Source organism: Tasmannia lanceolata, unplaced genomic scaffold, assembly GCF_043159265.1.
Source record: "Tasmannia lanceolata isolate RefF3 unplaced genomic scaffold, GAP_Taslan_0.1 ptg000005l, whole genome shotgun sequence".
Lineage (NCBI taxonomy): Eukaryota > Viridiplantae > Streptophyta > Magnoliopsida > Canellales > Winteraceae > Tasmannia > Tasmannia lanceolata.
The window spans coordinates 748,531-762,676 of record NW_027518682.1 but is presented as its reverse complement, the minus strand read 5'-3'; the positions used below and the strand labels follow the sequence as shown (position 1 = coordinate 762,676).

Genomic DNA, 14,146 nt, shown 5'->3' with positions numbered 1-14,146 from the left:
GAAAGTAAAACTTTTTCCTCGTACGTGCGGCGGTATCTCCACCCCGTATAGTGGCGTGGGTGAAATCCCAAATAACCTTTTTATTTGCCTTTTTACCATCATCTTTTACCGACGTGCGTCATAAAACCGACCAACCGCCCTTCTCACGTTCCATTAGTCCACCTCTTTTTTCCAGTGACGTGCGTCTTTTTTTATTTGGGGGCAAAGTACGCACGTGCAAACATCTAGTATCGTCTTTAAATTTCCCTGGCGGTTTCACCCTTCACTTTCCACCTCTGGGCATTTGCAGCTTTTTAAGCTACAGGAGTCCTTCTCTTTCTCTCCTCTTCTGCAACAAGACCCATCTATTCCTTCTCGATTCCGTAGATCTAGGGTTTCTAAAAATTCTTAGTTGGACGGACGTGGCTGTAATTCTCTCCAGCTCAAATACTTCGCTAAATTCACCAGGTAGCCTCATGATTCCGCTCCGAGATCTTGCTCAGATCATGCCCTAAAAGAATCCAAAACTTAAAAGAAGGTGAAGCACAACAATTTCCATGGATGCCTTTCGCAAGCAAGCAAGTAAGCTCAGAGAACAAGTAGCGAAGCAGCAACAGGTGCGTGTTCTTACGGCTTGCCTCTCTGTATTAATTTTAAATTCTGTTTTATGTCTTGGGGACTGTTTCAATCTGTTTTCTGTCTTGGTGTTTATTTTCTGTGTTCAATGAGATTGCCATCTTGGAGTTTTTTAGGGGAGCCTTTTTGAGTTGATGATTGATAAAGAATGAGTTTGATGTTATTGTTCCGTTTCTTCGTTTTTTTGTATGAGATTTAGGTTATTTCCTCTTAATTAGGTTTGGCATGTGATTTTGGACAAGAATTATACTTGAGTGAAGTTTGTTCGAGATTTGAAACTCTTGTAAACGAGGATTCTGTTTCTTGATATTCGTCCTGTTGGGACTGGTGTCTTATTTGCACCCATGGAGGGAATCCTTGTAGTCTTCTAATGGAAGAGAGTGGGAGGGGAGGGTCTTAGACGGTTGGCGGGGGGGCGTAGATTTGGGAAGCCTAAGTTATATAATTGGGTTTGATCTTTTGGGCTGTGAGTGTTAGGCATAAACGGATTGTCTTAAGCGATTGAAGATTATCTGAGTATAATCTCTTGTGTTTGCTGCTCATATTTGAAGATAATTTCTATCCCATGGTTGTAGGCATATTTTCCAAACCATGTAAGCTTTGGTCTTCATTGTGCGGTTTGTAATTTTTTTACTATTTCAATCATATATGCTATGTGTAGTGTAGATTTTGTTATGCTTGGAGGATTATTACAACTAAGTGTTTTCAGATTCGTGATTGGTGCGATCATTGAAAAACAATCAAGAACGACAGAGTTTTGAAAGATTGATAGAGTCTGGTGGGAAGACAAAAATCTTCTAAAACACATGATGATGTTCAATGTGTTAAGAGTGTATGCCCTAAAATCTGGTCATTTGTGTACTGAATTCATTGTTATTTATAAAGAATTTTGTTTCATGACACGGGTGTCTTATGGAAATGTGTGATGTGCTTATTTACTTTTGACACATGTTCTTCCCTAGATAGCATTGTAGGAATGGTCATGCCCATGGATTCACAGATCCTAAGGGGCGAGGAGATACGACATTCCAGTTCTTTACAGACCTAAAATGTTCGTGGTTGGGGTTGAGACTGGACATCTCTTCCTGGACACAACCAGCATCAGACCTGTTTTCATAATGAGTTGGAGTGGCTTATCTCGGTCACTTGGGCTGTTGACCCTAAGCCGTAGAATGGTTCACGCACTGAATCTGATCATTTACAAATAGCTTGTGGATAAGGATATAGATAAGGCTATATTGTTACTCAGGACCCTTTATATGTCCTTAGACCTGAGGGGTCATAGTGGTTTGTGGGCATGCCTTATGGTTTTGGTCCATCTCAAAGTATTCCTGTAATGGGATCGCTCATGGATGGTATTGGGCCCTAGGATAACCCATGGGATCAATAGGGATGCCAACAAGGAACCCTCCACTTTGGTTGAAAGAGAAAAGTCGTTTAAAGTTTCAATCTCAGCTATGCCCTTTAAATATGACTGGCTAGTCAATTTTGATAAAGTTTTTATCAAAGGTGTTTTTGAGAAAACAGTTGTTTTTAAAAGGATTTGCAAATGCATTTGCGGGCCTAAGCTGATAGATTGGAAGGTATACCGTAGGGTGGGCCTATGGGGTAATTAATGTCCCCCCCCCCCCTAAGGGCCCAACCCAGTAAATATAAGATTGGAGGAAGGACAAACACGTTGGATGTGATTAGGGGTTTTTTATCTAATGGTCATCTTCAAGGTAATGTCCTGGTGGGAACCTCTTGCCTAATGCGATCGTAGTTGGTCTTGGGGCTCTACAAGATCTGATGTTGGATCCCTACATCGATCCCACTCTTAACTCGCTTGACCCATTTTGATCCGTTGGGAATCAGGGTCCCGGATTTATAGAATGCACAGACGGTTCAGATTTATTGTATTAATTACATGGAGGATTTACACTGTACTTATGGTGTATGTGTTTTGGTGCATACACGGTGTGTATTGATTAATTAATTAATTCATGGGATTAATTAGGGGAAAGTTTGAAATTGAAATTGGTGGAGAATTTTATGGAAAAGATAAAGAGAGAGTTTCTAATTTATGGGATATTGATTTAGAAAGAAATTGTTATTAAACTTATTTTTCAAAAACATTTTCCAATCAAATTGGAAAACCGAGCTTTCCTTGGAGGTCCAAGACTCTTTCGCTCCATTAAAGAAGGGGTTGGATGTTTTTGGCTAGCATTCCCTTTCGCTTTCCCAATTTTGTAGGAAGAAGTAGAGGAATTCGATGAGAGGTTGGAGAGAGAGAGGATTTGAGAAGCAGAGAGAGGAAAGATGCGTGGTCTTTGGAAGAGAAGATATAGACAGCTGGCGGGATGGGATGATACATTTAACAACAGCAGGCGTAAATGCATTAAAATGGAGATGACCGGCGGTATTTTTGGACCGATTTGGAGGGGCAAAGCAGGAGGTGGAAATGACGTGGATGCCTTGACAAAATGGGACCTATTTGGAAATTAATGAAGGGCATGATGTAAAGTGAGAACAGGGAACGAAGATTCTTACCTGGTTTTAGAATCTGAGAAACCCTTGGTCTGAAGTCTGAATTAAATTCTTTACATGTACTATTGTTATATGATGTAATCACTTTTGCCGGGGGCACTGTGGTATATGTTCTTAGTAGGTACCACAGTTGTGGTTGTATGCCTTAAGCCTCCAGGCCCCTCTGCTAGTGATACTTCATGGGTGGATATTTATTGCAAATTTGCAATAATCTATCAAGGATGGTCGGAACTAAAGATTAGATAATCATGATAAACTAAATATGGTTATGCCATTCATTTTATTTTGTTTTGTATTTTTTATGGATATTTGTGTTTCTCCAGTATTGTTTCATTTGTATTGCAGTGGAGAGAAATGCCTCCCCACTCAAGTTTCAATTGCGAAATATTATTTCCCCGTGTTTTCTTTTTAACTTTAGTTATATACAGTGACATTAAAGTTCATTATTACTAGGCAGGCAGTTCTGAAGCAACTGAGTGGACGTTTTGGTAGTGATTCTGTTCTTGCTGATGAAGCTGATCTTCAGTGCCATGAACAACTTAAAAGGCTCTATAGTTCTACAAGGACAGCAAAGGTATTCATCATTTCCTGTCTATTAAAGTTTTTTTTTTTGGAATGATGCTGTTTATTATGGTTATTTGATTGTAGTAAATGAATTTTTCAAAATGCAACTTCTTGTGATATATGAAAGAACTCCTCCACTGAGTACATGCCTCGAAATTATGTCTTATGTAGCATTTTCAGAGGGATCTGGTTCGGGGTGTGGAAGGTCTTATATCTGCTAGCTCAAAGCAGATGGGAATAGGTGCGTGCGATATTGGTTCTCAATCCCATCCTTTTCCTGTCATTTTCAAGGGCTGATCTGTACCTCTTTCCTGCTATTTTCTAGCAACAAAGCTAGCTGACAATTGTTGCAAATATGGAAATGAAAACCAAAGTGATGGCTCTTACCTTGCAAGGGCCTCTCTTCACTTTGGTACTTCACACAATATGATGGAAAGAGAGAGGGAGAATTTGCATAGGATTCTTGGCACTCAGGTAATAGTTTCCCCTATTTTTTCTTATCCAGGGAGCATTTCAACAATAATATGATATTGCATGCAGTGCTATCAAGATACTGACTTTGAGAGCACTTCATTAACAGGAATAGCTTATCTTTCAACATGCACACTTGACATGTTTATGCATAGATTGCAACCTGGAACCACTCTGGATAGACATGGCTATGTCCCGTGTTGAATAACATAAAAGGTTTAATACTTAAATCCACACCCAAAATAAAGCCAAGCTCATACCTCAATAATGAGGAGGAAAACAGAATATTGTGCTGCCTCAAAGAGAACACAAGATAGGAAAGAGCAGAACTCCTTGTATAAAATTTAATTTCCATAATTAATTTAAAGCTCCCGCAAAAAGAGTCTTACATTATATAAATGATTTTTCAACATCTAAAATATTTTCCTCCTTGGACACAAACTCATATACATTTCCTACGCACTAACTTTAAAAAACTTCTAAAACACCCTTAAACAAGGTAGAATTCTTTCATGAAAAAATAGGATCTTTCAAATAAAATGAATCCAAATCTCCCCTAATGATATTGCTTTTTGTTCTAAATGGTTTCTAATTGTAAATCAATCCTAATTCAACCTTCCTACCACAACTTAAACTTCCTCAATTCAAAATAGAAACTCTAAAAGCTTCAAACAACATAATTTTCTCTTAAAATGTGGACTTTCTAAAACCCATAAAAAAATTCCTCGAAACTCAAATAAAAATACAAAGTTAATGAAAATTTAGTTCCTTAACCGCCATCAGTCCTTCTCCAATTCATGGTTTGAAGGACCTATGATTTGCATTGCATCACTGGCCTTGCCAGGGTGGCTAGGTTCAAACATAAAAAACCCTTGTGACTCCATTTGATGGAGACCATCATGCGAGGAGGAAGAAGAAAAGGTGGGCTCATTAGGAGTGTTGTAGTATTTTCATAGGGTTTTTATGTTTTTTCATTAGTTACTAGCAATACTGGTAAAAGTTTCAATTGTGTGTGTGTGTGTGTGTGTGTGTGTGTGTGTTTGTTGGGGGGGGGGGTGTTAATTTGAGCATCAGCTCATCATCAGTTAGGAGTTTAATTGGGAAGTCTTGAACTCCAAATTTTATCATCAAATAAGAGGGGTAACGGCAAAATTCCCCGGCATAAAAAAGAGGAAAGGTGGGTTACACATGACGCTTATTCCTAAAAGTAAAAAGGATAAAAATAAAATGAAAAATACTTCAATCGCCTGTGTCAGATAAAATTACCAAAATCCCATACATCGCGGAAAAGGTCCAAAATACCTCATATGAATAAAAATGAGCGGAATGAAAACAGAGTCAAGGTCTTTTTCGACTCAAGAGAGCTCCTCTTTCGGGAGGACCCCTTACAAAAGAAGAGTCGAAACCATAAAAAACTCTCTTCGCCGGGAGATCCATATGATGACTCAAGAGAGTTCCTTTTTTGGGAAGATCCCGTACAAAAGAAGAGTCAAAACCATAAAAAATTGATATCTCCTTCCAGAGATTCATAAGATGACTAAGGGAGTTCCTCTTCCTCCTTCAGAAGGACTCTTACAAAAAATAGAATCAAGATCTTTTCTAACTCAAGACTCAAGAGAGTTCCTCTTTCGGGAGGACCCCTTACAAAAGAAGAGTCAAAGCCATATAAAATTGATATCTCCTTTGAGAGATTCATAAGATGACCAAGGGAGTTCCTCTTCCAGGAGGACTCTTACAAAAAATAGAGTCGAGATCTTTTCTAAGTCGAGGAAGTTCCTCTCTTGAGAGGAGCCTTTACAAAAGAAGAGTCAAACCATAAAAAATCAATTTCTCCTCTGAGAGATTCATAAGATGACTAAGGGAGTTCCTCTTCCAGAAGGACTCTCTTACAAAAAACAGTCATTTTCCGACTCAAGGGAGTTCCTCTTCCGGGACCAACCCTATTTCCAATCGGTGGCCTCTTAAGAACTGCTATAGGAGGTCTTATTCTGTATGGTATCTTTATAGTTACCACTCTTGTTTCGTAACAACATCAATATTGGCACCATAGCTCCATCATGGAAATCTTCACTTTTAAGATTTTCCAGTATTCTTCATATTTTGTATATTTTGGTTATAAAATCCTATATCTACATTTGTAGGTTTCTGAGCCTTTACGGGCAATGATAATGGGAGCCCCTCTAGAGGATGCACGCCACTTGACTCACCGGTATGACCGGATACGGCAAGAGGTTGAAGCTCAGGTATTATTTATTGCATATGGGTGTATTTGTTCGTATAAGACATGAAGATTAATATACTCCAAGTGAATATGCTTTACTCAGGCAGCTGAAGTTGTAAAACGCCAATTGAAATCCAAGGAAGCTAGCGCAGACAATGCAACTAAGCTTCAAAATGCAGAATCAAGATTGTCAGATCTTAGATCTGCTATGTCGGCATTGGGGAGGGAAGCCACCGCTGCTATGATGTCAGTTGAGGTTCAACAACAACGGCTTACTTTCCAAAAAATTCTTGCAATGGTATTGCATCTTGACACTATCCATGGATTCCCCGAAGGATATGATATCCTTGAAGGGAATTCAATCAAAATATGGATACATTCCACAATACAGTTTCTTACTGGTTTTTTTCCTAAATACTTGTATATTTTTGTAAAGGTTTCTTAATTTCCCACATTTCATAGTTGGTGGATGGGCATAATTGTAGCGTTCAAACAAAACTTAATAATGGTGATACTAAAACATTTATTATTTACAGTATTTATTTTTTATTTCCCATTTCTCTGTGGTGTTTTGTGATGTCTTAGTTCCATAATCATGCAGTGAGATCAGATGTCTTAGGGAACAAAGTATTCAAGTCCTAGGTACAAAGAAAGTTTTTGATTGTGAAAGTCATGCACTCACTTTTAATTTTTTTTGGTTGAACTGATGGATGCCTGTCGCCCAATCTTCTTTAGAAATAAAAAAATTCAGATCAGAGACTATTCCTCATCTATTCCTTCAATACCATTAATAAATTCTATTTATGCTTCTATTTGATGCACAATTGTTGCTGTTTATATGCTTTCACTTAAAACATCACTTCTCAAGGATAGATAACCATGCCTGGTAATAGCGGCAGTTAATGATAGTATTTGATCACCCTTTAAGACAAGTGTATGGATACATTTTCTTTAACTTGACCTGTACAATTGTGAATCATTTGGCATCATTATCTTGCATCATTATGATTTAGCTAGGTTTTTCCTGAATAATGTTCTTTTTTACTTCGTAATGTGGGCACACATATATCTCTTAAATTCATACTTGTTGGGAAAAAGGTTCCAAGAACTGCAGCATAAAAACACAATGGACCTGTTCATAACATTAAAGTGTATAATATTGCATAAATACCATGGCCTAAAACAGAACATATACAAAACAATATCAGGATAATAATGTGCAAAGGTTATATATGCTAAAGAACCAATATAAAATCCAATAAAGGTTTCCTTGTCATTTTCATGTTGACAAGTGCACCCGGCATGTGTTCAATAAGCATTTCGTACCAATTTGTTGTTCTAACTTCTAAAGATGAGTTGTCATGTTACATAGAGTCTTACTTTTGGTGTTGCTGCTTCTGCTGACTTCCTTGCTCTGAGTTGAGAAAATGAATATCTTCTGGAATAGTATGATACAGTTTTGTAACTCTCTAACACAGAATAAAGACCCTAATAAAATCATAAGGTAAAGTGAGCAACCTGATCCAAGAGAAACAACTATATTTTATTGAGTCTCATAGTTTCTGAACCAACCAACAATCACATTACTTATGGCTTTGCACATTTGCTGTATGGTAGCTGGACTGACCTCACATCTGCTCACCTTTAGGTTAATGCCGAAAGATCGTATCATCAGAGTGTTTCCGCAATTCTAGATGAGCTCCACACTGAGGTTTGTAGAAACCCACCCTCACTTTCCCAACCCAATCCAGAAAATAATAACAATAAGTGGATTTCTTGAAAGTGATATACCTTTTCTAGCTGATAACAGATACTGGTTTCGGGATATTTGTTTCTAAAAAAATTGTGTAGTTGTTATATAGTAGTTTCTCTTTTTTTTCCCTTTTTAAGTGTTTACTGTTGGAAATAGATGGCTCTGGAGAAGCAGAATATTGAGTTAGCATCACAATCAGAAACCAGAGACACAAATGCATATGTTCCACCTGCTGATGAGGATACCAATCCCAAAGAATCTGGTGAGCTTGGAGCCGCTACTCTCAAAAACATGTATTTCATTGCAAAGGTAAGGCCTGCCACAATAATTATGAAACCATGGTATGTAGAAAACAATAGCTTATGTAGCGATGATTTGCATGAGGTAGAAAGTATCTAAAGAAGGACCAAGGATATGCATTTGAATGCATGCACACACGTGCATGCAGACAAACACAATGACAAATGCCTAGCAGATTTTCCATGTTGACTTGGTAGGATTAAATTCATCACATTCAAATTTGAATCTTCTATAATTGTCCCTTCATCCGATGGACTGTAGTTCACTTATACGGTAAAAGCATAACCACAAAATTAACCCACTATGAAGGAGCAACAAAAAGCTCGGATTTTCGCCCGATTAGCTTGGTGGGCAGCCTTTACAAAGTCCTCGCAAAGGTTCTGGCGGATCGTATCAAAGTGGTTCTTCCTTCCATTATATCGGTCTGTCAAAGTGCCTTTATAAGCAACCGGCAAATTCTTGATTGTTCTTTAACAGCCAATGAAGCCATTGACTATTATCGGAGGAAGGGGGAAGGCGGCATTCTATGCAAGCTTGACATGGAGAAGGCATATGACCGAGTGGATTGGGCAGCATTAGATTTTCTCATGGGTCGTATGGGCTTTGGGGGTCGGTGGAGAGGGTGGATCCGGAACTGCTTATCGTCTGCCTGGTTTTCTGTCCTCATCAACGGATCAGCAAAAGGATTCTTCAAATCTTCTAGAGGATTGCGGCAGGGCGATCCTCTCTCTCCTTTTCTTTTCCTGATTGTGGCCGAATCACTGTGCAGACTGCTGAAAAAAGGAAGTGAGTTGGGGCTATATCAAGGGTTCCTTATTGGTGAGAGTAAGGTGGAAGTATCGCTCTTCAGTTTGCGGATGACACTCTTCTATTCTGTTCTCCGGTCATATCCCAGATTCTCAACCTTAAAGCAATGCTTCGTTGTTATGAGATGGTTTCGGGTCAAAGATCTAATTTCGCAAAATCTCGGTTGTTCGCGATCAATGTTTCTGAGAGCGATGCATCCTTTTTCGCCGGAATTATGGGGTGTGGTTTAGATGTCTTTCCAGCAACCTATCTGGGTCTTCCTCTTGGTGTGGGTCGACCGAAACACAACCTATGGGCTCCTATTATTCAAAGGATTGAGCGACGTTTGGCTACCTGGAAGCGCCGGTTGGTTTCCAAAGGAGGTAGATTAGTGCTTATAAAGGCCGTTCTATCCAATATGCCGATATATTTTCTATCTCTTTTTCAATGTCCCGCCTCGGTTGCTAAACGCATCGAACAAATTCAAAGACGCTTCCTGTGGGGCGGATCAGGGTCTTCCAAGGGGGTCTCCCTGATTAAATGGAGTATGGTCTGCTTGCCTACTAAAAATGGAGGTTTGGGTATCAGGAGGGTTCAGAGTTTTAACCAGGCCCTTATGGGCAAGTGGCTGTGGAGATTTGGCGAAGAACAATCCTCTTTGTGGGTCCGGGTCATTGGAAGTAAGTATGGTTCAGATCATGGGCATTGGGACTCTGTTGATAATTTTAAACTCAAAGGTCTCACGGTTTGGAGGGACATCTTGAAGTTGAAGTCGTTATTTGCTCCTGGCGTCCGATTCAGAGTATATAGGGGGGATCGGGTTCGGTTCTGGCAGGATTCTTGGTGTTCGGATGATCCTCTTCAAGTGATGTTTCCTGACTTATTCATCGTTTCATCTCAGAAAGAGGCCTGGGTATCGGAATGTTTTGCAAGGGAACATGGGAAGGTGGATTGGTCTCCTAAGTTTCGCAGAGACTTCTTTGTTAGGGAGTTAAGCTCTTACAGCGCCCTCCTCTCCTTATTGGATTCTTGCTTCATCAAGTCTTCGGGCGTAGATCGTCGGATTTGGATTTGGAATCCTTCGGGGATATTTTCAGTCAAATCTTTTTATAACCATCTGATCCCTTCTTTAGTGGAGCACGTGTCCTCCTCGGTTTGGAGACAATCTTGCCCTCCGAGAGTTGCTTTCTTTGGGTGGTCGGTTAGCTGGGGCCGCATTCAAACTATGGATTTTTTGAGGAAGCGAGGAATGTGGTTGGTAGATCACTGTCCTCTATGTTTATCCGCTGGGGAATCCATTGACCACCTTTTCATACACTGTAAGGTTGCTCGTCATATTTGGGGTCTTATTTTTTCTCGTTTTGGAATCAGTTGGGTCCCCTCCAACTCTATGGCTGAATTCATTCAGAGTTGGGCCTGGACTCCTTGGAAAAGGAAAGGCAGAACGCTGTGGAAGATGTGTCTCCTGGCCTCATGGTGGTTCTTGTGGAAAGAGAGGAATGCTCGTATCTTTGAAGGGAAGGCTAGATCTCCCTATTGGATTTATATTCAGTTGATAGCTGCGGTCATATCCTGGGCTCGAAGCCTTCCTCTGTTTCGTTTTGTTTCAGCTTTCGACCTCTGGGAAGGATGGTCAATCATATGCTTGGAATCGGCTACCAAAGTGAAAATCCTCCCCTCCTGGATTCCTCCTCCTCCGGGGTCCTTGAAACTTAACTTTGACGGATCGTCTATCGGCAATCCAGGAATGGCAGGAGTAGGGGGGTTATGTAGAATCCACAAAGGGGAAGTCCTCTGGGCCTACTCGGGGCCTATCGGAGTGGCAGACTCAAACGAGGCAGAGGTCCGAGCCGTTCATAGCGGGCTTCTCTCGATGCCTCGTCTGGAGTGCGACAACATTATCGTCGAAGGGGATTCCTTAAATGTTATTCGCTGGCTTTCGGGTAACGCTTCTCCCCCTTGGCGATTTTTGCCTCTCTTAAAGGAAATTGAGGACAGAGCCAAGGGCTCCTCAATAGTTTTTCGCCATGTCAGGAGATCAGCCAATGCGGAAGCAGACACCCTTGCCAAGAAAGGATTCTTTCGGGCCGAGTTTGAGTGCTTTGACTATCTACCTCCTTGAATTATTGCACTGCTATCTTTGTATTATCTTTGTTCCTTCAGGACCACCTCGGTTCTGTTTTTACATATATATATATATATATATATATATATATATATATATATATATATATATATATATATATTCTGTTGCCCTTTTCAAAAAAAAAATTAACCCACTATGGGTGGGTCATGCCCCCAAAGCTCTCCCTTCAGATAATTGTAAGCCTCTGATTTATAGAGATTTTCTCCTTGACTCTGATGTGCCATTTTCCCTGTTTTAGCTGCCGATTTACATGCCACAAATAATGAAATAAATGGGTTAGGATAATCCAGAGGGGGTGAGAGGGGGCATGAAAGACATTTTTGTTGTATGGATCTTTCCAAACTTGGAAACAATTCTGCTGTATTTTCAGGCGTTTGGCATTGATGATGTAGGTGACAGGACCTTTCCTTAGCGTATTGAGACTTCGTAGTGGCTGAACATTCACCATTTATATTATCCTGTTACTCGCCACAGTTTGGATGATGAGTGTCCTTTGGATCACACCAGCAGCCTCAACATACTGCAGTGGCTAAAAATCCATCATCCAATATATGCTTATTATTTTTTCTTCCGGGCTCTTCCTCCTATTGGAATATCATGAAAATACAAATCAATCTTGTCAGAGGTCCCATTCTTATGTAAATTGTTTCATTCTTTTTTTTTTCTTATTTTAATCATGCAGGTTCTACATTCATTTGATGCTCAAGCAGATGGTGAGCTAAGTCTCTCTGTTGGTGACTATGTTGTCGTCCGCCAGGTACTTCACATTTGCCCATGATTCTCGAGTTTGTTGCATGTGTGGTATCTCTTTTGCATTATTTACACTTAAAGATTCTGGTTATTTTTCTATGTTCGTGCTTTCTATTTCTGGTTATTTTTCTAAGTTAATGCTTTCTACTCCCCAGCTTTTTACAAACAGTTGGACATGTTTCAGTTTTTCTTTTTTTTTCCCTGTTCTATGGTATCCTTTCTATGGAAGGCACTGGACTGCTGTGGCTGATGAGGAGAAATAAAGACACCATACCATCTTGAGCTGAACTTATTAAAAAAATTAACAAAAAAGAGAAGGTTGCGTAAATCTCTGACTTACAGATGGGACATTAAGGCTACCTTGGGAGTTGGGAGCCATTGACTTTTACCGTTTCCTAACCCATTATAACCACTATTTTCAGATAATTATATATGACTTCTTGCATGCAAGATTATATGAAAATAATTTAGAGGAATCCAAAGAGACCCTTAATACTTGCAGTGGGACTCTGTTATCCTGTTTCTCTGTCCATAGTTGCAGTAATTCAAAGCGTCATTTACATGTGTATTGCAGCAAGATTAAGAATGCAGATAAGTTGCTTCCCTTGGCTCCTTGATTTTAATATTTTATATTCATGTTTGGAAATCTGTTGATCAATTTGGAACTTGGCTAAGTCAACTCAATTTAGGCAGTTTGGTCCACTTCATTGTCTTATGAAAATCAGCAAGTTCTTCATTGACTTGGGCTACAGTTGAGCTTTCAAGAGTTGTTATTAGCACTAGAGGATTTTTTTCCCTTTTCTTTTCTTCTGAAAAACTGTGTAATGGATATTAAGGAGGGTACAATTACTCTGCCAAATAGGAATTAAAATCTCTTATCCGCTATTTAATCGGTTTATGACGATGAAACAGGTTGCACCAAATGGATGGTCTGAAGGCGAGTGCAAGGGAAAGGCGGGTTGGTTTCCATCTGCTTACACAGAGAGGCAAGCCAAAGCTCCAGCTAGCAAGCTTATCGGGGCCAGCCCCTCCTCCTGAGATTATTTGTATTTGTATATGTATATTCCTCTAGAATTTCTCTCTGTGAGTAGCAAATTTTATTTCCTCATTACCATATTCTGTAAGCAAGCATGTATCTATAGTTTTTCGGTGGATTGCGGACTCTCTTGTGTAAAACGATGGTATTTGTCACCATCACCTGTTGCATGAAATAAGGGATGCTTGGGAAGTCTGGGCCAATTTCCATTCAATGTGTTTGTATGAAAGAGAATAGTATTGGTTCTTTCTAACACAAAGGTTGATGCCAATGGGCACAAATGCCATTTAAAATAGGGAAATGATATTCAAACTCATGTTTTACTAATGACACTTTTTCTCTCAATTTGTTTTACACATTTCAAACTATATGTTAAAAGGCTGTTCCAACTCCCAATACGCCGTCAACAGCCAATCGTGCAAAATAAGGAGAACTGTTATTATCGAAACAAGTGTGTGGACATCAATTCCCTTTAAAATATCATTTTTTGCTGGGGGATTTGGTAGGTACTCTTGCAGAAAGGCATTTCACGGCTGGCTGTTGCCTGAAATGAACGAGGCAAAATCTGCTGAAAAGTGAGCCCTTGTGTCAGCTCTCGTGCAACAGCCAGCCGCGAAATGCCTTCAAGGGCCATCAAATGAATTTTTGTGGTAGGACGTATTTATGTTGGGGTCTTACGACTGAATGGTTTAGATCTTTGAACAAGGTGGGTCACCTTTATTTTTGACAAAATTTCGTGCACATTTATTTATTAAAAAAATTCATTGTGGTCCATATTATTCCAATAACAATACCGTTCTTTTAATGGCCCCATTGTAAATAGGCCTTTCCTGAAAAATCATCTCCGTATGATGATGATCCTAACTCTCTGATTCGTAAAGATTGATTTGAGGGTTTGGATTATCCTATGGAGATGATTTTATGGACGAGGCCTCTTTACATTGGGGCCCAACAAATGAATGGTTTTGATCTTTGAAC

At 39.6% G+C, this 14,146-nt stretch overlaps 1 protein-coding gene across 1 annotated transcript; it reads left to right on the top strand.

Annotated features, from left to right (window-relative positions):
* Positions 1-215: 215 nt before the first annotated feature.
* Positions 216-13,382, top strand: LOC143876989 (SH3 domain-containing protein 2-like). Its single transcript, XM_077378684.1, has 10 exons — positions 216-596; positions 3,599-3,715; positions 3,877-3,946; positions 4,031-4,179; positions 6,318-6,419; positions 6,501-6,695; positions 8,046-8,108; positions 8,307-8,459; positions 12,065-12,139; positions 13,045-13,382. The coding sequence occupies exons 1-10, from the start codon at positions 537-539 to the stop codon at positions 13,168-13,170; spliced, it is 1,110 nt and encodes a 369-aa protein (XP_077234799.1). The 5' UTR covers positions 216-536; the 3' UTR covers positions 13,171-13,382.
* Positions 13,383-14,146: the final 764 nt, after the last annotated feature.